At 37.5% G+C, this 27,466-nt stretch overlaps 1 protein-coding gene across 4 annotated transcripts in view; it reads right to left on the bottom strand.

The window, feature by feature from the left end:
- Positions 1 to 1,211: 1,211 nt before the first annotated feature.
- Positions 1,212 to 27,466, bottom strand: part of LOC113644563 (lethal(3)malignant brain tumor-like protein 4) — a 64,294-nt gene continuing 38,039 nt past the window's right edge. For all 4 annotated transcript variants that reach the window (XM_047811418.1, XM_027149517.2, XM_047811420.1 and 1 more), the window contains 3 exons: positions 7,322 to 7,491; positions 3,376 to 3,438; positions 1,212 to 2,708 (listed from right to left, as the gene is read on the bottom strand). In XM_047811418.1, coding sequence (XP_047667374.1) covers positions 2,553 to 2,708; positions 3,376 to 3,438; positions 7,322 to 7,491 — 389 coding nt within the window. In that variant the 3' untranslated portion in view covers positions 1,212 to 2,552. The remainder of the gene's footprint in view (positions 2,709 to 3,375; positions 3,439 to 7,321; positions 7,492 to 27,466) is intronic.

Raw genomic sequence — 27,466 nt, 5'->3', positions numbered from 1 at the left:
TGATACGTAGAGAGTCGCTTATACATTTCTGCATCAGTTTAACTAAAATTGAAGAATCCACAAGAATAAAGGAAAGAAAGAGAGAACCTGGAATCGGACACTTTTTGTATTTTTGCTGTGAGGCAGGAAGATGTTTTAATCATTTGCTATTAGCCATCATTGTGCTATATCCGTTTCAGCCTTAATGCATTATGATGTTCTGAGGAAAGGCTTCAATGTATTCAGAAATCTAATCACACACTTGCAGAGCTTCTTTCCTGTAAATGTTAAATATCCCACTTTTCTTTGCTATTGGAGGAGTCAAATGTCTCATACATTTGGAATCAAAAACCACCCATAACCTTTGAAAGTAATTTTTTGGCACCACATCCCATCCTGATGGACCACATCCCAAATGTACTTCAACTCCTGATCCACTTTGGTGTAAATACTTTGCTTTTCTATGCTGCCCATCATACTAAATATTCAGATATACAGAAATTATTTGTTAAATTTGTTTCTGGTGGTTTGAATCTAACCAATTTTAGTCAGTTTAATCTTAAAATCATGGTCAGCCGCTCTAAAATCTCTTAAATCGTATAAAAAGCAAACTTTGAATCATTCAAGGCATTTTTTGACATTCATTAAACCGTACTTTAAATAAAGCACACTTATGGAAGCTTTCTTAGTGGCCTTAACCAAGCTGAATGTTAGACCTTCCCCAAAGACAGTATCAAAGCAGAACTTATGGCCTTCACATAATTATCATTTATAAGGGATTTTTACACCCACTGTAATACAACACTTTTTAAACACTGCCCCCCCCCCCCCCCCAAAAAAAAAAAACACCTTGGAATTTTTAATCTTCCCTCCACTTAGCGTTTAGACATACGTTGATACTGTTCTCTGCTTGGAGAATCAGCATTGCTGGGTACTTCATCTACAAAACCTGTTAGACTGAAATGACTCACAGTGAAGAAATACAAGAAGGCAAATACAGAGAGGATATGGCAAAAGCCACTCAACACTCACTGATGTTCCCCTTTCCCCGAGAGCATCATGCCTTTCACTAATTACTACTCAACTGGAAGAAGAAAAAAAGGTTGCTAAATGAGTCAAATTTCTTAAAAATCATCTGCTTTTTAACAGCGCTGAACCTGAAGCTTGTAAACTGTGAACAAATGTATGATTCAGCAGTGACATGTACATTGAGATAAAGTACTGGAGAGAGACAAGAGGAAATTGGTCATTTATTTGGGTTGTGCGCTTGTGAATGTATTTTGTTGTAGAAAGAGGAAAGTCCTTGTAAGAAATGCCATTAAGAAATATTTACAGTACATTTCAAAGTTGGTTAATGGAGGCTGGAGATGGAACCAGCTTACTGTAGCGTTGCACCAGTCAACAGCAGTCTTAAGAAAATATTGTATAGGAACAAAATACCTGGTGTCTGCAGCTTAACTGGTCCAAAGTAAGTAGAAGAAGACATGAAAAAAAACAGAAAACCGAACTGAACTAAACTCGGCAAGATGCAATTAATTACCTTAATTTCCATTCTCTTCAGAAATGTATAGTGAACTGTATAGTGAGTTGTTTTTTGGGGTGTGCAATAGAAGAGGCGTTTAGTTATCAGAAAATGTCCCTGATTTGATATTTCATACAAGATTATAAAAGGCTTAAGGAAGTAGTCTCATAAGCAGAACTGACCTAGAATTAAAGCTTATAAGCCTAGCAAGCTTACTTGTTTTAATGAGAGCATGAACGCACTTAGTACAGAAATAACACTCAAAGTATTTTATCTACTTTAAATTAACTCAATGGCAATTTAGATTAATTTGAACACTCGTCCAAAAGGTTTGGGATAACCACTCAAAGTCATAAAGATATTGCGCAATACATCACAAAAATAAACATTTTCAAATTCTAAAAAAAAAAAAAAATCCTTTTGGCATTTTTTAAAGTCATAATATACAATATATTAATTTTCCTTCAACTTTGCACAATTGTCCTTGCACAATAAATAAAGATCATGAATCAGCAGGAAAAGAGAAAATTAGAAATCATCTATACAAAATAGATACTAAAATAAGCACAAAGGGCCTGTCCCAGGTTTTTTAAATCACTAGACATGATCACTGAAACCTACATATCAATGGCTGTTATTGGGTTGTATTAAATAGCACCTTCACCAAGAAAACCCCTGTTGCCAAAGCCGGCTGTTTCTTATTTGCGTGGTTGATTGTCAGTTCGTTTTACGTCAGGAAAAGCTACAGAGGAGACGGAAATGGGTAAGGCCTAAGAGAAAAAGTGTACTGGAACATGGCTTAGTTTAATTTTACTTGTATGCCATGGGGAAACATTTAAAGGCAGGTTTGAAAGTCATCAAACAGAGGACAGACACTAGAACCTGAAAGTCAGAGGTTTGAGGAAATCAAACCAGAAGAGACAGTCTTTATAGAGACCTATAAGTCTAGGAAAGGGACTGGAAGTTGGGAGGTTGGAATGCATCGATACAGTACACATCTAGATTCACATAAGCTTGTAAGAGGATGGAGTGGGTCAGATTCTGCTGGGCTTCATGTATTGGTATCGCTGCCTGCTGATTGGTTGTCTTCAGCGTGCTTGAACATTAGGATGGAATTGTAGATTTTGAGAGCGGGACCAAGCTTAACACTCATGATCTTCACAATGTCCCGCTGTGTGAGTAGGAGAAACGCCTTGCCATCGATTTGCTAGCAAAAGAAAAAGCAGTAGAACAAAAGGTCATATTGTCTGTAAAAATACAGAAACATTAAGAAATACATAATGTCTTTCATTATACCAAGTGTCTTCCTTACAAAATCCTAACTCTGCATGACTGTTTATTTTTACAAGAACAAATGCATACTGCCTCAGTGAATGTCATAAATAATTAGTATCTCTGTATAAAATAAATACTTATTAGAAGAAGACAAAAATGTCTGTATTATAAAGGAGATACAGTTGCTTTAATCTGCACATCATCCCCTGCATACTAATAGTTACAGCTCTGACTTAAAATGTACATCTCTCTTTAACTGACTATTAGTAACAATAAATATAATCTATTCCTTCACCATCCTCACGAGATTTACAATCAGTAAGTGTGTGTAGTGGCAAAAGGTTAGCTGCTATCTTTTCCACTCAAGCAAGGCAGGGAATTCCTGAACACAATCGCTAGCAGAAGATATGAGGTTCTATAAGGGCGATGTATAAAACTCTGCATAGTAACTAGATAATAAAAACTGCAGTACTAACAAATTCACATGACTAATCTGGAAGTGGAAGCAGTGAATTCAGCATTTGTGATATGATGTGGAACACAGGCCACCTTAAAAAGGAGAATGGAGGCAAAGCCTAATTCGTGTCACTTTTGCTTACCTCCTCTTTAAACTGCTTGGCTTGTTCCTCACAGCCTGGGAGAGAGTGGATGAAGTCAGCAACCTAGACACAAATCCACCCAGACACATTGTGCAGTCAGATTTTCAGTACCACAGCATACTGTGCATTAAGTATAAGAACAATTTCACACAATACAATTATACAACTGAGTGGCAGTGGCTGAAAATGAAAACTTTTTCCTCCCAGACCAACATGATAGATTTACACAAAACATGTAGTTAAGAAACTCTACTGAAAGTATAGTCAGCGATGTCCAAACATCCGGACGTTGGGAGGTAGAAAAGAAACAATGAAGGAAAAATAAGCACTTAATGAGAAAGCCAGCGACAAGAGAGAGAGAAAAAAAAGAGAGAGATGTGGACTGAGGGTCAAAGAGGGGATTAAAATGGAAAAGCAGAAGAGATGCAAGTGAAAGCAGCACTGGGAGGGAAAAACATTTACATCATGAAAAATGTCTACTAAAAAATTTCATCTCTAAAAAGTTTGGACGATTCAAAATACAAAATTCAAGGATGTTTTAGGAGAATTGATTCATTTATCTAGATCAGTGTGATTCATTTCAGCACAGCTTTGCCTCAGGCTCTAATCAATCTGTACCTTATAATTTATATAAAAATATATTATATTAGGGCCAACAACCTGCGTAAACCACTTGTGGTGTTAATTGGCTGGGGAAAAGACCACATTAAAACTACTGTTCAAAGAAGTAAGAAGCACAGAAGTTTTCCAGCAGAGCCTGTAATGAGACTACAGGGACAACAGCATCTCAGTGCAGAGCAGAAAGGGCCACAAGCATTGGAAAAGTGCCTGGTGTTCATTTCAGGAGCATCGCCCATACACTGTCTCACCTTCATTACCACTGACATTAAGCTCACCACTTTAAAGCACAAGAAGCCTTTATTGTAGTGACACCCCAAACACAGATCTGGAGAAAGCCTCACTGCATAGGACAGTAGATTTAGGATTATTTTAACACAAGAAGTGCAATTAAATTCTGCTCATTATTAATCACAAGGTACATTATTATGTAGCTTGAGCTGCACAGGTTGGGTTAGTTTTGATAATGAAGATGTATCTGTAGCTGGCTAATGAACCCTGACGGGGTTTTTAAGCCTGTCAGTAAAAATCTCTATTCATGCTGTTTCATTGAAATTCAGACAAGAACTCTGAGAATATGAAGGGCTTGACAAGGGGTATGGTGGGTGCCATATAAAAATGACATGATAATAAGGAGGTGAAATAGAAATGCTTTATAACGTTCATCATAACTAATAGACAGGCTTACTTTTTCAAAGAAGATCCATCTTTCAAAAAGTTTTATTTTCCCTAAAATTACCGCAACGCTTAGGCCAGATGCATGAGTTACCTCAAATTTGATTGCCAAATAACCTTAAAGCATTGTTCATTCGGCATGTGAAAAGTAACCAGCAGCTTAGCCACAGAAAAGATGACGCTGTACAACCCGACAGGAAGTGAAGGATGTTGCACTTGTCTAAATGTGGATACAGCTGTTTTTAAGTGTGCATAAACTCTACTCATTATTAATCAGGCTACATTGTATTTTAATGGTAAGCTTTTTATTTTCAAGTTGAAATAACCTGTACTGTTTGGATAACACCGATTGCAGGACCTAGCCTGACAAAGTAGACCTCATTAATCAAGCTGGATGTGAACAAATTGCTGGAGCATTTACACAAGAATGTCATTCAGGGCAGGTCGGGAAAACAGCTCCTGATTTAATGTAAATGTACACATAAAAACAGGAACAAGCTAGCAGACTAGCCGACGATTTGAGAATCAAAGTCAAAAGTCATAGTGAATTACTTGGCCTTTTTGAAGACAAGTCAGTTTTGTATTCACATATGTACTGTAAAGGACAATCTTTGATGGGTTTCTGTAAACTCAAAACATTCTCCATTAACCTTGACAGAAAGTAAGGGAACTCCACCAGTGCATCGTTAAACCCCATGAGCAGGAGTCATAACATCCCTAGTGTGAAATAGGTGAGAATGACGAAGCTTTCAGGATGCTTCAGTTAATATCAGAAAGTTCAAAACACATGCGCAAAAGCTGAATGGCATGTCTGCTGTATTTATGATGAAAAATCTATTTTATCTCATTTACATTTCATTGCACTGTGGTGTCTCATCCCTTACCTGTATCCCAATGCAATTTTTACCCATAATTTGACAAATCCTGCTTCATGGGTGAAATATTAATAAAGTCTATAGAGTGATAATCATGAGAAAAACACAAGAACCAAGATTGTGATTGACAGCTGAACTGTCCTCTGTGTTAGACAGTTCTGATATTGCTGAGAGCATGAAGTGTTTGCACAGCATCTGTTTTGACACACAGTGTATGTTTACCACCTTGACCTGCTAACTGACTTCACGAACAAGTGAGGTATATACAGTTTCCATCACAAATAGCCTTCATTCTTTCCTCTTCAACAGTTCAAACGTTTTTGAGATTAACAGATGAATGTCTTTGCTACATATGCATCAGAGGCACTTAAGGGTTAAAGCAATTTGTGCATGTGCATCGGAAGAAAGCAAACTAAACTCAAGAAACCAATCATCAGTGTTGGATAAATATGGACTTGTAGTGGTTTCCCCTAGCAGATGGTGTGCATGGCATTTTTTAAAATACCGCCTACAAACCAGGAGCAGAATGTCTTAACAGGAGATTACTACATGGAGCTGAAAAGAAAAAAAAAAACACTTATGTATGTGAACAATGGGCTTGTGAAGCTAAGTGGTGCAACATGCCAGAGAGCAATATAAAAGTGAGCATGCTGAACACAGTGAAACATTTAGTTACAGCAATATAATCACATTATTATTGTTGTTGTTGATGTGGTTTGTTCAAAAGCTCCTGGTTCTGGTGACTGTATGTTATGGCTTTAAGCCAGTTTTATAATTTGCAATTTTAAGTGGTAAAAGAAGTCCTGAGACTATTTATGAGATGATAAGCCCAGGGAAACAATAAGTGGAGTACATATATTTTACACCTATGTTACATTTCTTCACTTGGAAGGCAGTTTCCTCACCACAGCCCTGTTGAATTCTCAAACCTGACTGGTGTCCAGTAATTTTCTCTAACTGCAGCTCTGACAATACTACACATGGTCATTCAACAGATAAGAATAGAAACAAATCAACACTGTTTATATTTTTTCCAGTAACAGCTGATTCAAAGGGATTTTTTATGCCATTTAATTATTTTTATTTTTTTAAATAAAAAATGTAAAATCTTTTTGTTAATAATGTAAAGAATTGTGTAAGATGTCCAATTCAGTCCACTGTCCTGAATAATTAAGCTATTAACTTCATGAGAGAGAAAAAAAGAACTAAATTGTCTCACAACATTTATTTATTATTATATTATAAATGATAATAATGGTTTAAAACAAATGGTTTCAATTTCAAACCGTCGCTTCCAAGAGTTGTAAGGCAAAAAAAAAACCAAACAAACAAAAAAACACTACAACTATTGCTAGGATAGAAACGGGCTCAAACACTATTTATAACAGCACATCCTAATCAATTTCATGGTGGTAAGATTCCATTTACATCACCATGGCATTAATTATTTTGCTAGAACAGCATGATGAGTCATGTTTTATTCTGACATATTTATCTATAACACCTGAAGCATGTGTGATTAACACAGATAAGAAGTTCTATACGATTCCCTGTATGGAAACCTGTTGGCTCTAAACTCTGAAGGCAAGAAGGTTTGAAGGCAAGACTAAATGGCCCAACAAACAAATCTGTTCTTTTCTCTCAGTGGAAAGTGCTGACATTCATGTCTTGTTGCATCCAACACTAATACCTAATGAAATCGCAATTATGTTTTGCTTAGGAAAAAAAAAAAACGTATAAGGCATTATAAATGTAATGTGCTAATATGGTTTTCTTACCTCTTCCACTGTCCAGTGGGCGACACGGCTAGACTGCACCCCGGCCACACCTGGAAGTAGCTTACAGTGCTGCTCCCAGCACAGTGGCAAGTCACGCCCAGGCTGAGAAGACATGGCTGACAGGAAGACTGACTGATGCAGGGCCTGCTGGAGACTGTCCACGTTTTTCTCTGCACACACAAACAGACACAGTATGCATCAGTTGTGTACCCAAATCTGCTGAGCATATGCTGAACAAAACATTGGAACTGAAAATGATTTATAGCTCCAGTAATGCCAGTGAAATGCATCATCACACTGCATCTCGTGCTGCTTAAATCAAAAGACAGAAAACTACCACCAGTTTGTCTAAGGGATTTTTTTTTAAAGATGCTGAACAGAATGCTAAATGAGCCCAAGTGAACAGGACCAAGTTGCAACTGGATGGTTGAGGGGATGCAGGATCCTTGTGTCATCCAATTTAGAGCAAGATTTATGAGCCAAAATAGAGGGAAATAAAGCAATTAATATAAGGAATTGGAAACCCATCACAGTTTATCTGTGTTAGCTGCATTAGAGAGATGAATGATAAAATATAATTATTTTTTGTTTAATGTTGATGTGCTATTTGAGACATGCTCTGAGGACGTGGCGACTTGCTGGAGTGACTATGAAAACATATATTAATTAAACAGGGAATAATCAATCCTTCTTTTGTACATCTAAAGTGATACATGGTTGAGTAATACAGTGCTTGATCAAAATTAGCTAAAGAATTGATGAACAAAAAGGAAAAGGAAAGTAGTCACCGTATTCTTCCAGTGTTTATTCCTTCACCAAATCTAAAATGCAAACAGTCTGTTCGCAGCAGAATAATAATGAACTCATCCTTCTCATGGGTGAAAATCATAAAAGCTTTAACAGTCGTCAGCAGAAGGCTGCACGTCTCACGAGCGAATTATTAAATACATATTAACACGACACACATGAAAGATATAAGATCGGTTTAAATTTGCGTTTAATTTCATTTGAATGCGTCACATAATATGTAATTAGAATGCAGTTTGCACCCATCAGGGTTTTTGTACCATGTTTTGATAATATTCTCTATACATATTTTAGTTGTTTTTTTATTTTTATTCTCTTCACAAGAGGGATCGTCTATAATCAAAAACCAGATGTCCAGACTACCAGACTTGTGCAGCTCAAAACATAGAAATTCATGATTTGGAATAACACCAGCACAACTCAAACTTTTAACTGCTCTCAAAAGATTAAATATGTTAACCTAATGAGGAAAAAAAACAAACACTGATCAATGGCGGTAAAGATAGGAATCAGAAACCAAAAAACAAAAACAGGAACAATGACAAATATGCAACAAAAAGACATTATTTAATTAATTCATTAAAAGCAGAACCACAGGTAGGTGGAGAAATAAGCGAAAAAGTACAAGCGAAAAGTCAGATCACTTCAGCTCCAAATCAGCCTAAAACTAAAGACTAGTCCCAAGTTAAAATAAGTCCATTGACAGGAGCGTGCCCATGTTCTGAGAGACCCACTCAAACTAAGGGTTTCATTTCTGAGATGGAAGTACAAATGTGGCCTTTAAAAACACCAACAGGAAGTGCAGAAAACTGTATACATCACCATCATCATCGTCAGATCTGATGACTCTGATCAGATTTCATTTGGCATGTTCAGTACTAAATATGTACTGCTGTGCACATGGAGGAAATGTAACTCTTAACCAATAATAATAATAATTTAGTGTCTCTCTCTAAATATATTTATTTGCCGGTCATGTTAAAATAGCATTTTAAAGTAGGCAACAACTTTTATATTATATTTTACTGAGAGATGTACTTTTTCCTCTGGATTTTCAGCCAGACGAGAAGTGGTTCTGAATAAAATTTTCACAACAGTCTAAATTGTTCCATAAACAGCCACGAGCCGGCTTTACCCGCTAATACAAATGATACAAACACATCACATTCAAGCAGCTTTTGGTGACACACAAGACATATGCTACTATTTCAGAGCCAACTTGCCATCACACTTCATCATCTGTGGCTAGAGGACACACATAAATATGCACAGACATCCGTGTACATGCAAACATTACAGACACCTCATACATGTACTCCGTTATGATGGTGATAATCTTCTATTGGCCTTTTTATTACTAAAGCTTATTACCTAAATCTATACCCAACCGAATCATAACCTTTGTAACTAAAATGAATCCGATATGATCACTGAGTAAAAAAAAATATAATTATATAATTTAATATAAAATTATAATTGTAATAAAAATATATAGATTTGTCTACTGATTTCTATATTACAAATATTTCTGTATGATTGATTGGCCAGTGTGACTGTAAATGACACAGGAGAGACAGTATCATATCCCGTCCCTCCCATTCAGAGAGAACGGCTATTTTTTCTCCCTCAGCTCCCGGTTAAGCATGGCTGTGGAAAAGCTGGTTTTAAAAATGCAGTTTTCCTCAAGGGGACCTGCCAAACGTCCCCACAATGTCAAAACCGGGTGATTTCAGCAAGAAGGAAACAAGGTCCCAAGTGGCTTTCCTCTCATAGAAATCTGAGTGAGTCCAGAAGAATAAACAGGATAGAGGGAAAGAAAATGGAGCTGGAGGAACAAACAGAGTGAAGTGTGTTCTGTATACGACAATACAAATGAGCAGACTATGACAATAAAGAATGTGGATAAAATGTGTAATTAAACGGTTTAACATGTTTGAATAGGAAACAAGCATGTGGTGAATAAAGAGACCATGAAATTAAACAGCATTTAAAAAGTACTACAGTTTATATGATAAATTATATAGCAACAAATGTCTGCAGCTTGTATTTTATCAGGAGTTATTCAAAGCTCTATTTAAACTGAGGAGTGTTAATTCAAATGAACACAAATGTATAATGATATCAGATAGTGAATGTGTTTACAATGGAACGTTCAGCATCAATAAATTCAACAAGTATTAGCCTCCAAAATGTCTAACAAAAGATTACTCTGTTGACACACAACGGAATTATGTCATATTCCAGAGATTTTCGCTGCTGTCACAACAAGACAATATTCTGTTTTCTTTTCCCAGCGGATTCTTTGCAAAACACAATGCAGTCCCTTTGAGAAGAGATGCAAACATTTCCCCACCCCTTACTGCTCATGTCTGTCAGTGAATGCCCACTTCCTCAGTTCTTGCTGTTGGAGGACAGCTAATGGCTCTGCTCTCACACCCAAGCAAACACTGAAACCACAGATACTGCAGATACGGCATTATGTAAAACTGAGACATGTCCTCGCTCTGCTTACACTAACAATAACATTACATCCACAATGGTTCCTATTAAATGTGTAATGGCTCTTGAAATGAACTGTGCCACTGTTATGGATTTAATTGTGCAGTATTTGAAGTTATTTATGAGAGAATAAAACTCATTAGCAACAGCTGTTAAAGTTTATGCAGTATTTTTTGATGTTACATAACAACTATTATTTGACTAAATGTTTATGATAGAAATGCACAGGCACAGCGATGCAGCAGCTAATGCCACCACCTCCCTCGCTTGATCCTGATCTCCGACTACTGCTACCGCCTGCATAGAGGTTTGTGTGGTTTCTCTGGTTTTATCCCACCTCCGAAAACCATGCTGGTAAGGTCAACTTGTTACTCTAAATTGCTCCAAATTATGAATTAGTGTATAAATCTGTGTATGGTGTCACACTGTAATGGCTGGCTGGTCAAGGACTGCACAACAAGAACCACTCAGAGCCACTTAAATCCAAATAGTTTGGGTAGCAACCAGCATGGTTTGCCTGAGCAGGACAGTGTTTTGAAGACCTCAGGCATTAACGCATTGTGCCTCAGCTGAGGGTTTTTCACAATACCCAGTATGAAATTTTATTTTTTTTGTGCATGTTTTTGTTTAAGATCCCATTAAGGCCATTATCACCCCGGGGAACATCACATACAGAGACCAGTTTTCACATCTCAGTACTATTTACTCTCAAGTCTTTGCTATTCACTAAATGTTCATTTTCACACATTAAAAAACGTCTGTGTGGAGCAATAGTCAGCATGGATGATGGAGAAACAGTAAAAAAAAAAAAAAAAAAAAGTTAAAAAGTTATATAGCAAGAAAACAGGAAAAGAAGGGGATATTTTGCATATAAAGTCCCAGTGCATGTTACGTGTTACATTGATTTTGACCTAAAAGAAGCAAACTGAAAGAATACTTTCTCTGACTAATGTTACTTCACTTAGCAGAGAGAGAGAGAGAGAGAGAGAGAGAGAGAGAGAGAGAGAGAGAGAGAGAGACAGACAGAGAGAGTTTCTTCACTCCACTCTCCACACCACTGCTCCCTTCAGCAGAGAGACACAGATAAAGAGACAAACACATTACATAACACCATTACATTCAGATAGGTGAGATTAGATTTCCATCCTATCAGTGAGGAAGTACAGAAACATTACAGACTGAACCTCTAAGTTAAGATTTTTTTTTTTTTCTACAGAAAAACGTGATTGCCACACAGTAGGTCTAATTACATTTTTCTCTGGGCTGGAGATTACCTCCATTCCCACTACAAACAGCTCCTAATCATTTACAAAAAATAAATAAAAAATACAAACAAGCTGATCCATTTTCAAATGTAGACAAAAGACTTCAAAAGCAGCTAAAGAGATATTTGATGGTGCTAAAAACACCTTCTGCCTCAGAAATACATCTAATCTGAAATGAAGTGAAAGATACAAATAACTCAAGCATGTGTATAATCCTGAATGATTAACTTGTATGGTGAAGCCTTTACAAATGACTACGCACATAAGCTGATTTAACACAGAGAGATCGAGGCAAAATGACTCGCACCAGCTAAGACAATATTTGTGTTGCACAAGTCAGTTCAACGGTAACGATAATTTATATGCTGCACATAAAGACACCAAGAAAAAAAAAAATTATCCTAATGCCAATCAATAAATCCGTGCTTCATATAATTTTTGACTTCTCCAAATATATCCAAATCAAGCTTTTAATTCACCGTTTAATTCAACAAAAATGTTTCTTGAGGATCAGTTCTGCAGTGACTAGCCAGCGATGCATTGAGGGGTTCAGGTCATTCAAGGGGTTATAGGCAGAATCACACTCCCTCCTTCAGCTTTAGCTGCACCTCTTCATTAGTGCGAATGGAAGAAGCGCTAACAAGGCTGCAGACAGGAGACTCAAAGCGAGAGTGGCACTTGGTCGGCTGTGAGACAGGCTGGGTTAGTGACACTAAAGTCCCTCGGCAACAGTCTTATGAGCTAACAGCCAGAAAAAGCGTGACTCATCAGGAAGCGCTCTCCAGAGGGAGACTGAGCATGTGTGAGGATGTGTGTATGTGTGTATGTCTGCAGTGGGTCCAGGCTCCGACAGTGTGTGAGTATACAGGCAATGTGTGTTCGCATGCTAGTGGATCTGCCTGTCAGAGGATTAGAGACTCCTACAGAGAGTGTGCTCACTGAGACAGCATGCTGCTGTGTGGGAAAGTGAGTTTAAACCCAAGACTCTAAGATTAATACAGGGACTGCACACATGACTGGTCAGGTGACTTTTGAATGTAGTTTGGGTGTATAAGTGACAAAGGCGCACACACACTGAGCAGCCATTTTGGAAACACCCATTTCCAGTTTTTAATCTGCTTACTGGTTTAAAAAAAAAAAAAAAATCAATCAATAATCTCTGACCAATCAACAGTGCTGTGGTATGATCTAAAATATAATTACACCATCCGGTTTGTAGCGTTTTCAAATATCAGTGAAGTCTATTCATTTCATATCTAGCAGTTTCTCCCTGACCAGAAGTGCCACATTTTTTGGGAGCGCTGGCACAAGGGAGTCAAAAACAACATACACTGTCATGCTTATCCTGTGAAAGAAAGCATTGCCATGGCGATAGTCACAAAGATCATCATCACCTAAGCATCTGTTTGTAATTTGTTGTGTCACATGCTCAGTGTAGATCCATTTGGCAAACAGGATAGAATCAGACAATATGCCAAGACAGATTAAAGTCATACTATCACTGCACAAGTGAGGACTGTGTATAATCAGCCCTATTGCGTAAAAAGCATCCAAACATGCCTTCTTTGTTGTGTTATGCTACAATGTTTTCTATCAAGTGACAAAAGTACAGCTGCAGAGTAAATTTAAAAAAGAAGGTATAGCCTCTGGCATGAATAAACAATTAGATTTAGACAGCATTGGTGCTGATGGTGATGCCTCCACCACCGTGAAGTTTAAAACAGAAGGAAACTATGGCAGAAAAACTGTTTCAGATATAGGACCTTAAAGTGACCTTGATCCTGTTTGGATCTGCTGGTTACAATGATAATTCCATATAAATACTCGTTCTTGAGTTCACGTTAACAATAATGGTTGATGCATGGAGGAACGAATGCAGAGATGGTCAGATAACCAGAAAATAGTTGTAAGATCATGTAAGATCAGTACTTAATTTCTTCTTCAATGCCTCCAATTAAAAAAAGGGTCATATTTTGGACTGGAGACCAAACTGCTGCTAGTCAAAGAAATGCCAAGCAATAAAACAGACCCATTGATTGAAATGAATTACTCAAGTCCTACCAATTTGAGGCTAAAGGACTGGACTGCACTGGATGACTTAATTAAAAAGCAGAAACACTTTGCTTGCCTGCTTGATGCACACAGCACAGGTGTATATGCAGATACATAGCACGTAGCGTTTGCTCGTTTGTTCCAGGTCTCGCTCTCTCCCAGTTTCTTTCCCTCGCTCTAGGTCTGTGCACCCCCTCCCCCCAAGGATCTTACCAGAAGGCCAGCCAGGATTGCAGCGTGCTCTTCTGCAGTGAGCCTTGGAGGCTTCCCAAGTGAGTGAACAATGAAAATACTGTCGAAGCAGTAACCCAAATCCTCAAGAGCATTTAATAAACTGCCCCCCAAAGCCTCTACACTGATGGGTCACATTTAAGTGCAATCCAATACTATGGTGTGTAAACAGTAGCCAGTCAATATATTTAAAATACTAAACAAAGCACATTTACTCTGGGGGAACCCCCCCCCGAAATACTGAGGAGGAGTCATTTTTAAAGAATATTATAGATAAAAATAATTTCCAATTAAGTGAGAATAAGGAATCTCATATGAGAGACCATAATGTTATAGAAAATAACGAGCTACGGTGTGTGTGATGCCCTCAACACAACCCGCAGATGTGTGTTATTCTACTTTTACACTGTTTACTTCAATAATGAACAACATATCAGTATTTGAATGTTTTTTTAGTTGGATTTAATGTTGTGGTGTCTGAGAGACAAGTTAGTTCATGTGCTCATCGTTGTTTTAGTTGTGATAGTCATTCTCTCTTTCTCTCTGCCTCTCATTTTGCAGAGAAACTGGAAACCATAAATTTCTTTATCCTCAAGTCTTTTATGTTCTGATAAATTCTGCAAAAGTATTGTGACTGTTGCTTACAACCATAAACCCCTTCAATAAATGTTAAATAAATGTTTCCTTTTAAAAATCCAATTATGAGTCATAGATTATGTGGTGCACCTACAAATCATGTCCCTGTGTATGAGCTGTTACTACAGAAACAACACCAGAATACACGCTAATACTAACCTATTGTTCATGTTGAGGCTGAAATGTCTGTCTGAGCCATGCTGTTGCACTCACCTCATCAAACCTCACCTCACTCACTCACTCAACTCACCCACCTCACCTCACTCACCCACCTCACCCACCTCACCTCACTCACCCAACTCACCCACCTCACCTCACTTTGAACAAATAGTCACCTTCTGCTCACATTTAAGCATGATATTGCACTCTGGTACTGTATAAAGCTTTAACTTCATAATTAATCTCAGTATTCTGGTGCAGAATTAATGACCTTTATACAAACTGCTTGCAAACCTTTATGATTTAACAGATTTGATATGTGGTTTCTGATGCTTTAGGACACATTATTATCTGTAAATAGACCTAAAAAAAAGTAAAAGTTCTGTTGATTTGCAATTATACAAAACTATTTGTTTTCACATTTTATCTGTGTAAATCAATTAGATTTTATTTAATAAAAACAAATACCTAGCTGAACAATGTCTAATGTTTCCCACAGATGTACAATCATTAGCATGATATTCTTTATATATATATATATATATATATATTATATTGTATGATTAGGTTTGTGGACACCTTCCCTACACCGAATACGTTCTTTTGTACATCTCATGCCAGAGTTGACTCGCCTTTCCTGTTATTGAAAAGGTGTTCAGTGGTGTTTGACATCGGTGCTCTGTGCTATTATCATGCGGTCATACAGATTTGGCTTCAACCCCTTAGTTCTATGCTACAGTGTCCAAAGACATTCTAAGTATTTGCATGCTTCCACGTTTGAGGGTAACAGCATGGGGAAGGCCTGTATGTTAGTGTGTAGGTCAAGTGTCCACATATTTTTAGTTATAACATGTACAGGACAAGTAAGACTAACATTTTGTTTACAGTTATATGGTTTCTGTTTTTTCTGCTTTTTTCTCTCTCAGCCCTTCTCTCCTTCCCTCTATCTGACCCCAAGCTGTGTTCATGTCACTGCCAAATTAGAAACAAGGCATGGTAATCTCTCAGAATGTATTCATTATTAAAAATGCATTTTAATTAGATTACGTGTAAATTGCTAGTTATCAATAGACCTGAGTGCTGTGCAAAGGTTTTACCTGAATTAATTAGACATGTAGTTTGGACGATGCTAATCTTCCTTTTCTGGTTAGCAATCATGGCATCAGGTCCTGGATGATTAACTACACTACAATACACTGTGGTAACCTTAATTCTGACTGAACCATTACAACTAACCTTTAATTAGTGAAGCATGTGTCAATTTTCAAGACATTAAAACGTGTTTATTTATATAAAAATGCTGCTCAGAATTCACATGTACTGTATACTTCAATTTTATTAGGGCTAGGTAAAATGAACAGCTGCGTGATGCAATAAAAAAAAATGTAAGAGCTTTTGACCGTTTATGTGCTCCAACAGACTGCAGCAACTTAGCACAATAAGCAGAACAATTTTCCAGTCTGCCTGTTTAATCACTCAAACCATTAACCAATTACAATGCAGTACATTGCTGAAGCAGCATATAACTGGAAACGTGGTCAATACTAAAGGTCAGCTGAGTTTAGGGGTCATACCTCATACTATATAAATCATTTTCTCTCTCTCACACACACACACACACACACACACACACACACACACACACACACACACACACACACACACACACAGAATCAAGCAAATAAGAATATATCTACTTCCATTTCATTAACATTTAGATTGAGAATTTCACCGCTATTATTTTTACATTAGTGTGAGAAAATACTTCAATATGAGTAGAAAAGATGCAAAAATGTTACATAATATAAGGTATCTTATTATATAATATGAAAATAGTCTGAGCTTAGTGTGGGTGTAGAGAGCACAGTATTGAGATAGAGACACTTAGAAAGACAGAGAGACAAAAATAAAAATGATTATTAAAGTAATTTCAATTTCATCACCCAATTAAGTTGAGTGTTTCATAGATATATTAGATAATGTTTCTCTAATAATGACGACATTTCATCAGCAAAGAACTGCTTTCTGCAGGCTTGGATTTACAGTCTTTCCTAATCCCTTTTAATTAGATATACACTAAAGGACACACAAACTCCCTATTTTGCTAATTAATTATGCATCGTGGTATTTTGTAAATATATTAAAAATATCATCAAGTTCTATAATTTAACTAAGATTTAGTTTTGTTTAGTTTACTGAAGCCTAATTTTACAAAAGTGTCTAGTTTGGGCAATAGAGTGAAGTAAGGAGACACCATATTATGATGAAAAATCCTTTCTCCTATATCATTTTACATGCACTCCATCCTGACAGCATGAGGTTACAGAAATCTTCATAAAAATCAACACCATCATTGCTTCGTATATCGAAACCCTGACAGCCTTGATCATAGAGATTGTGTTTGGTGAAGCAATGCAGGGACAGCTTACTCGATATGTACGTGATGCATGGAGCACAAAATCAATGAGGAAAAAAATCAAGGATTTCAAGGTTTGACCTACCAGCTAAGGCTACAGTTCAAGTCCACTGCAGTTACAATTAGACTATGAAGAACAGGAAATGACAAGGAGGGAACAGTTCACATTTCATTCCTCTGTGTATTGTATGTATATAATGCTATTTGGGTATAACAAGTAAATCATGAGAAACCTACTGGCCTACGAATTCATTAATCACTTTCATGTGAAATCCATGTATTGTATGTATATAACGCTATTCGGGTATAACAAGTAAATCATAAGAAACCTACTGGCCTACGAATTCATTAATCACTTTCATGTGAAATCCATGTATTGTATGTATATAACGCTATTTGGGTATAACAAGTAAATCATAAGAAACCTACTGGCCTACAAATTCATTAATCACTTTCATGTGAAATCCATGTACCTCGTGACTGGCTGTACATTTATTTACGTAACGATGGCGAGGAGTTTAGAATAAACTCAATCACTCGCTCTGAATTTCCATCACATGTATTACAAATACTATTAGTAAAAATCTAATTTCTAAAAGGTAAAACCAGCTACCAGTGACGAACAGAGAGCACTTAAAAACACAGAATTACAGATTTCTTGTTTTCTAACTGTTACAATGGAGTGCAATTTACAAATGCAAGCTGTGCTGGTTTTCCAATCTATCTGTAACACGAACCAAAAAGGGCAGGCGTAAACTAAATTATGTTAAATTATGTAATGTCAAATTACATTCTAGACATTTCCATTAGTTATGTTACAACAAAACACTGAACATTTTTAAAGATGTTAATTATTTCTGCTATTTTTATACTATACAGCTACACTTTAAAATGAATGGATCCCTCCTCCTGTGAAATCAGCAAGCAAGCAAGCACTTTTTACAGAAATTGTTAAAGACAACTTTTTAAAGACAGGCGTAAAGCCCAAACATTTGTTTGGTTTATATAAGCATAGCTAAACATTAGGTAAATTAACATAATCTGTGCAGCTGAAGTGTAAATACATTAGAAGAGGTTCACAGAAATGTAATTACTCTGAATGTTCTGTTAAATCCATCTACCAATCCCTGTGTAAGGGATTTATAATTACCAAATACTAATATACAGTGGTGTGAAAGTGTTTGCCCCTTCCTGATTTTTTAGTTTTTTTGCATGTTTGTCACACTTTAATGATTTAGATCAAACTAATTTAAATATAACAAGATAACACAAGTAAACACAACATGCAGTTTTTATATGAAGGTTTTTTAGTATTATTAAGAGAAAGCAAAATCCAAACCTACATGGCCCTGTGTGTGCCTAATAACTGGTTTGGCCACCCTTAGCAGCAGAATCTGCAATCAATCGTTTGCGAGAACTTGCAATGAGTCTGTTACAGCACTGGGGAGGAATTTTGGTCCACTCATCTTTGCAGAATGGTTTTAATTCAGCCACATTGGAAGGTTTTCGAGCATGAATCGCCTTTTTAAGGTCATGCCACAGCATCTCAAAGCCACTCCAAAGTCTTCATTTTGTTTTTCTTCAGCCATTCTGAGGTGGACTTGCTGGTGTGTTTTGCTTCAGCTTGAAGTCACGAACAGATGACCGCACACTGTCCTTCAGGTTTTTTTGGTAGACAGCAGAATTCATGGTTCCGTTTATCACAGCAAGTCTTCAAAGTCCTGAAGCAGCAAAACAGCCCCAGACCATCACACTACCACCACCATATTTTACTGTTGGTATGATGTTCTTTTTCTGAAATGCAGTGTTACTTTTACGTCAGATGTAATGGGACACACACCTTCCAAAAAGTTAAACTTTTGTCTCATCAGTCCACAGAGTATTTTCTCAAAAGTCTTGGAGATTACCAAGATGTTTTTTTGGCAAAACTGAGACAAGCATTTATGTTCTTTTTGCTCAGCAGCAGTTATTGTCTTGCAGGCCATTGCAACTTTGCCATGCAGGCCATTTTTGCCCAGTCTCTTTCGTTTGAGTCATGAACACTTACCTTAACTGAGGCAAGTGAGGCCTGCAGTTCTTTGGATGTTGTTGTGGGGGTCTTTTGTGACATCTTGGATGAGTCGTTGCTGTGCTCTTGGGGTAATTTTGGTCAGCCGGCCACTCCTGGGAAGGTTCACCATAGTTCCATGTTTTTCCATTTATGGATAATGGCTCTCACTGTGGTTTGCTGGAGTCCCAAAGCTTTAGAAATGGCTTTATAACCTTTCCCAGACTGATACTCTAGATCTCAATTACTTTCTCTCTCATTTTTTCCTGAATTTCGGGATGATGTGTAGCTTTTGATGATCTTTTGGTCTACTTCACTTTGTCAGTCAGGTCTTATTTAAGTACTGACTTTTTTTTGTATTGTCTATAAATCTTTTGTCTGCATTGTTCTTTGTCCTACACTGTCTTGTCGGTCTTGTTTGTCTTGTCTCGCCCTGTTTGCACCAGGTTGCACAGATGCACTTTATGTGGCTAGAACTACTTACTAAGCTATATATGGTTGAAATGACAATAAACGCTTCTTGACTTGAAGATTTCTAGATTGCAAACAGGTGTGGGCAAACACTTTCATACAGGGCCATGTGGGTTTGGAATTGGTTTCCCCTTAATAATGAAAACCTTCATTTAAAAACTGCATGTTGTGTTTAATGTTTCAGATCATCAAACAAATTTAAATAACAGTTAAAGATAACAAGTGTGACAAACATGCAAAAAAAACAACAATAAAATAAAATAAAAAAAATCAGGAACTGAGCAAACACTTTTTTTACACCACTGCATCCATCGGAATGAACCTTTAATAATGTTCTAAACAGATGCAAATTGAAGGCATATTATTTTTGATTTGTGAAGAAAGATTTTTTAGAAAGCTTTGTTTGACCTCTGGGTCAGAACAGAGGTGTGCACCGAGACTGGATTCTGATGCAAAGCAATTAAAAAATAAATCTGTGTGAGATTTATGCATTAAAAATGCATTCATTTTTACATCCTTAATAAGGGATTAAATGAGGGTACTTGTTTAGTCATATATTGAGAAATATAACCATATATTCATTAGAAAATATGTGGCTGAGTTCAAACGTATATAATTAAACTAAAGCATTGAGACATCAGCAACACTGTCATTGTCACACTGTTATATCATGTGTAGGTGTTACTACATGGGTATTGAAGACAAAATAAATAAGTATAAAAGGTATTTATAAATAAAGTATGAAACCAAGAATACATGTAGAATCTTCTCACTTCTCCATTTTCTGTCTGTGGTAAGTAAAAACACCATGAATGTCCCCATCAATAATATTGGCTGAGAGAAACAAGCCAAACCCACACGCAACATGCACAGCAGAAAAAGCAATATTAGGGCTATTCGACAAACATAACTGACTGAGGGAAAGTGGAAACAAATCACGGATTAAGATAAACTTATTCATTTAAATTCAAACTAATATTGAGTCAAAAATTGGGTGCTGACTGAATTCGCACACGTAAAGTCCAGATTCTAGCATGGCTTCATTGTGGAGGCTCAGTGGGTGTCTGTGGTGATCAGTGAGCTGTGCTGACCCCTGGGTGGAAAGGCCGAGCTCAGCATGGCTACACCCTCCATCCACCACCAGTTGGCATGGAAGCTGCTGCTATAGCAACAGACGGGACTCTGAAGTTGTGCGACTCTGCCTCCACCCCCGGAGGACAGAGGACAGTAAAATGGGCACAGATCCAAAATGATCACATAAAAATGTGACAAGAAAATAGCAAATTTCTAAAGCGTGTGAATCGCACACGTATAACAGAAGAAAGGAAGCAAATCTCTTGGGTTGTCTGAGTGATTTTATGGATTTGGGTGAGAAAAAAAATATATAAAAAATAAAATAAAATAGAGGCTGATTGGAGAAGATTAGAACACATGTCCAAACATAAGCGTAGAAACTATATCCAGAGAACACTAGAACAAGAAACACAAAATGAGAGAACAAGAATGAGTGAGTCAGCCACAGGGACAGAGGGTGAATAAGTGAAAATGAATAGAAAGAGGAGGACAAGGACACAGGAGAGGATAAAAGAGAGTAAGAGGGTGGAAGTGAGCAGATTGTGGGCTTCAGGTGATGGCGGCCGACAGTGGGTGAGAATGTGGTGATGGCTCTTCCATGTCACACAGTGGAGGAGGCATTAGTAAATGTCCTACAGCAGCTATACTGGACTAGAATGACATCTGACACACCATTATTCCATCTCCATGATCCATTTCAGACAAAGTTTTGTCTGTGACATAAACCACAGTGCCTAAAGTCATGACATTTCTTTTTTATGGAATTATGGAAGCTACATTGGAATATTATTAGCTTGAGTGCCAGTGTTCTTTGCTTCCATCCTGGCAGTCAGGAGCTGTTATATTCATTGTCAGTGTGCAATGTAATAATGAAGCAAGCGGGTGTGTGGGAATTTTGCTGATATGCAGGATAAAGGTGGGTGATGATCAAAATCACGATACCTGGGATTCCTGTATCACAATATATGGGTTTGCTAACAAACTGCCGGCAAACAGTAGTGTTGCATTTAAAATAAAGCTGTGAAACACTGGCTTCCATAAGACGATGAAAAAATGCAATGATTTATACTAACAAGACAAAGACAAAGGTTAAAGTCATCAGTGGGATGCCTCCGCTGCAAAGATTATTACTTATTTTTAGCAATTTTTGGGGTCAAATTCCCTTAAAGCATATACTTACAAAGTTAAAAAAAAAAGGGGGGACCCCTAAAACTAACATCCATTTCTAAAACCATGGATATCGAGATCTTCCCCATTTGCAGCTATTAACAGCTGGTACACAACCATCTTTCCAATTAATCCAAAGGTTGTTCAGTAGTGTTGAGGTCAACAACCTTGGCAAATCAGGATTTTATGGGTCTCACTTTGTGCACAGGTTTGAGCCACTTAGATCCAGTATTTTTTTTAAATTCTACAGCATATCATGATACACACATTTGTGTAAAATATCTTTATAAGGTATACGCATACTTTTGGCCATACAGTCTCTTTTCATAGAAGAATTATTTCTTGTTGTATCTATTTCAGACAGGTGACCTTCCTTTAGTCTCGACCTGGTCTGGATCAATCCCCTAAACCTAATCAGTTTCTCTGCTGGCTTATTAGAAATCCAACAAACGTTTAATCTCAGACAGAGGTATTAATGGGCGGAAGTACAGACAAACTGAAAATGTAATGCATCCACCACCCAGCAGTGGAGGAATAAAAAGAAGGCAAGAACAAACGTAACATTATACAGCACTGAAGGTTCACCAAAATATCTGCTGAGAGAGTCTGCAATTGCTATAAAATATTACACACAAAATAACACCTTGATACTTTAATTTTATCCACTGCTTTTCAAAATAGCTCATTTAAAACAAAAGACTTCCTTCCTGTTGCCACTTCATTGTGCTAAAAATGAAAAGAATGGGAGAAATTACTGAGCAATTCAAAAATGAAGCTGTGGGATTATTGATTTGAAGCCAAAAATATCTATACCAATCCGCAAGAACGTTACAACAAACCAGACTAATACGGCATAGGTGACTCTTATGACTTCCTTTGAGGTATGAACTCCACATGACCTCTGAAGGTGTGCTGTGGTATCTGACACAATGTTAGTAGTAAATCCTTTAAGTCCTCTAAGTTGTGAGGAGGACCCCAATGGATACCTCTGCTGGGATACCTCTGCTGGGTAAAATCCTTCCCAAAGTGCATTCTGGAGCTATCTGTTCCCCAGGAAAGTAATGAAACAACCAGCTAGCCACATGTTGTAAAAGAAATTGTGGTTTATCAGAACAGACCACCTTCTTCCATTGCTCCATGGTCCAGTTCTGATGTTCACCTGCCCATCGTTGCGGCTTTTGGTGATGTAGATGGGTCGGCATGAGCTCTTATACACAGCAAGCTGCAATACACCGTGTTGTCAAACCTTACCATCACAGACAGCATGGAAAATTTCATTAATTTGTACCTTTTTATGGTATTGTACCAGACAAGCTAGCCTTCATTCTCTACATGCGTCAATAAGAACAGCTTCATTGAACCTTTTGTAGGTATTAACCACTGCATAAAAGGAACACCCCAAAAGACCTACTGTTTGGAGATGCTTTGACCCAGTCATGTAGACAACACAATTTGGCCCTTGTCTAAAATTGTCATTGCTTCTAACACACAATCTTTGACAACTTGACAGTTCACCTGATACCTAATATATCCCACCCCTTGACATGTAATGAGACAATCCATGTTGTTAAATGAACTGACAGGTGACATGAATGTTACGGCTGATCGGTGTATAAGAGAAGTTAAAATAGAATGTCATAGAAGCATAATTTAACCATATGACTGACCAAGACAGTCTCTAGCCATACCCATGCTGAGATAAGTACACAAGTTAGTGGTGTGGCAATAATCCTTTACATAGATTAATAGCTAATAACCATAATCCAATGACTAGCACAGTGCTGTATTCCTGGCTTCATCCCATCAGCTTTGTTTATTAAGGTCAATCCTCCATCTGCTTCCAGAGGGACTGAAAGACAGACACAAAGAGAGAGAGAGCGAGAGAGAGAGAGCAGATCATCCACCTCCAGATCCAGAGAGCAGATCATCTAAGCCAAAATCATCCCTGACTATTACTGCACATTTGGTACTTTGTTTTTCTTATTCTCTCTCTTTCCCTCCTTATATCAATCATGATCAATTGTCTATTTTTGTCTGTCCTTCTGGATGCTGACTGAGCCGGGGATATGCTCGCACAGAGTCCACTGCGTCACACAGAGGAGAGCAGCAGGAGGCTCTGAGAAGGAATAATGAATGAATGATATAATGTTAAACACAGTATAATCTTAAATGTAAAAAAAAAAATACATCAAATTGCACGGTTATTTATAGCGCACTGTGGTACAGTTGGAAAAATACTGCACACATTCCACAAACAATACAAAAGGCAAAGTTCTAGAGACAAAGGCTTTTGTTTTGTTGCTGCCGTTTTCCCGCTCGTCTGTGGCTCACTGCAGTTTAATAAAACAGCATTATCTCCCAAACCACATAAAAGTGCCTCTAATCATCAATCATCATCAAAACCCTGTTAGGTGGTTGTGTGGAGAGGAAGGAAATATTCCACAGGATGGCACCAGCAACGCTTAAATCACCAATAAAGGCAATGAAACAAATTTATCTAAACTATTTTTTCCCTACAATCCCACGGTTTGGAGAGGCAGTGTAAATGATCTTAAAGATTTAGCAACGAAAGCCTCTATGACTCACTGGGTCTCAAAATATCTCCGCATACTCAGCAAGAAGCTCCACGTCCATAGCCTGCCAACGGGAGCTCTGAGCAATAGGAAAGAAGTAAACTGTAGGCCTCAGGGACAGAGAAAGAAGCAGAAATGAAAAACATCCAATTTATCTATTCTTCTCAAGCAGCTGAGTCATTCCAAAAGCTTCCTGCATTTCAAGTCAATAGAAAAGACTCAAGGTTTTAAAAACAGTAATATTTCTGCTGCTTATCCAAAAGGTACTTTCAAATACGAAGCATTTTCCCAGTTTGATTCAAACCGTTTGATGCTTTTTTTATGCAGGTGAGAACGCAGTAATTGAGCGTGTGTAGTACAGTTAACTGGCATATAAATTTACCTCATTTCATAAAAGGTTTTATCAAGAGAGACTTACAACTGATAGAGGATACAAGTGAAAAGGATAAGAGCCCTTTTCAAGCAGTCAATAGTAACAACCTGGTAGTGCTGGGATTTAAACTTATGACCTTTCAAAGTTTAGCCAAATGCCTTAACTACAAGGTCACCAGTGCCGAAAGACACAGCACTAAGAAAGCGATTCCCTGCTGAACTGATCCTACTACATGACATGTACTGATACAAACATGCCATATGATTTGGGCAGCATGTGACTTTTTTACATGATCTGAGCTGCTAAACTGAGCCATGAGGCCAAACTAAGACAAAGGACAGTCCTGCAGAAATGCTACGAGTTCTGCAGATTCAAACCAATAAGCCAATGGGAAAGGGGAGAGAGAGAGAAAGAAAAAAAAAAGTCATATACAAAATTTCTTTACACAAAATAGTACTTTCATTTGCTTACTTTGACAGAAAAAACATTTGTTTAATTATGTGGAGTGAGAAAACAAACCAGAATAAAATGTTGTTCTGATTCAGCTGGACTAATGTAAAAGCAAACCAAGTGACTGAAAGTGAACAAAATCTTGTCCCTGCTACATTCAGACCACACACACAAAGATGCAAATGTAGCATGTGATACTGCATAATGCTAAAGCTATTCTAACTATCCTCAGAATTTAAATAGACACTACTAAATTGTACATTGATTAACAGAGCTGTTCTTTCTTAGCAAAAAAGAAAAAACCTCACAGTGTTTCCTGCTTCAGCTATAAAATATTTACTCTGCCATTAAATGTATTCAGTAGGACTTTTCTTTAACACCACTTTTGCTCATTTGGAACCTTGCAAGTTAATGTACAAGCAAATGTATTCAAAAACCAAAACAGCAGCGTGGTCTACATTCTGCTGTGCTGCTTCTTTAAAAAAATTAGAGTTGTTGATTAGACCACAACATTTGCAAGTAAAAGGCTTAGAGCATCATGTCCCATCAAATCTGAATCACTGCAGCATTTTAATCAAACCAGGATCCTGGATGATTAAAGTCTCTGAGCTGCTTATGAAATAATATATTTTCCCCGTCTGAGGTAAAAATACATCTTTTCCCTTTTGTTTCAAATGGACCTTTATTATTGTACCTGACTCTGGTCTCAGGACAAAGAAGAGTGGAGTTATCTGGAGCGCTTAAATTGTCTACATACGATGATTACTAGAATGAACAAAGCAAATCTTATGATAATCTTATGGTAATATGTTCCGTCCCTATATCACCTTGTCTTATCGTCCCCATAGAGCCCCACCCTTATATCAATATGAACTCACATATGCACTCAATTGAGCATTCACACACACGCGTGCACACGCACACACAGAGCTAATATTAGTGGCTCACTCTGCAACCATTTTGAAAAGAGAAAGCTCTATACAGGGGAATATCTCACAGGCCCACATATTCTCAGGAGACACTGTGAGAATGTACTATTTCTGTGCCATTAAGGGTGCACACAGGCTTACAGTTACACATGCATATATGCATGCACACACACGCCACACGCACATCCAGGCTTACAGCTACGCATACATATACACACACAAATCCCTTTATTTACCTATGAAATATTCAAACCCAGTATCGCCATTTCCATACTAAGAATTATATCGCTCAGTATAGCTGGTGGCCATCATAAGTGCAGTGAACGGACAGTAAATGAAATTCAGTCTGTGTAATTTCTTCTGATCTGCTTCTGCTCAACTCCTCATTACATTCAAAAGTCTCGGTAACAAAGAAAAAACATCAGAAAACACATCAAACTAGGACTAGGGGCAAGAAATTCAGTGGCTTATGACAGAAAACAAACTGATGCAGAATGTTTCCCAGTGCTTGAGATCAACAATCAAAGAAACACAGTAATATAAATGAGAAAACTGGTGGTGTTTGTAAATGTTTGGTTCAAATAGCAGCAGGCAGTCATAGAGACAGCACTGGCCCAAAACTTAATGCTCCAAGTTACTGATCAGTAGGTTGGGGTTTCAAGGCTGAGCTGCAGCTGCTCCAGGAGGTGCTCTAACCCTAGCTTCCTAACAAGCCGGATATGCGATAAATGTATTTCACTGTGCCGTATATGTGACAAGGGCTTCTTACTATTTAAATTCCTCCATAAGTGCGATACATTAATAAGGGAAATTATGGAGCATGTTCTTTAGATTTGCTACTGTTTACAAAGTGGTCATTGGGCATGCATGTTCTCCACTTGCAATATGTAAAACTTGGGAATTAATAGCTTGGAAACTCCTGCACATACTCACAAATACAAACGGAAAGTCAGACCCAAACACACACACACACCCACACCTCTCTATGGCCCACCA

This window comes from Tachysurus fulvidraco, chromosome 3, assembly GCF_022655615.1.
Source record: "Tachysurus fulvidraco isolate hzauxx_2018 chromosome 3, HZAU_PFXX_2.0, whole genome shotgun sequence".
Classification (NCBI taxonomy): domain Eukaryota; kingdom Metazoa; phylum Chordata; class Actinopteri; order Siluriformes; family Bagridae; genus Tachysurus; species Tachysurus fulvidraco.
The sequence above is the reverse complement of the archived record's forward strand: the minus strand, read 5'-3'. Positions and strand labels throughout refer to the sequence as shown.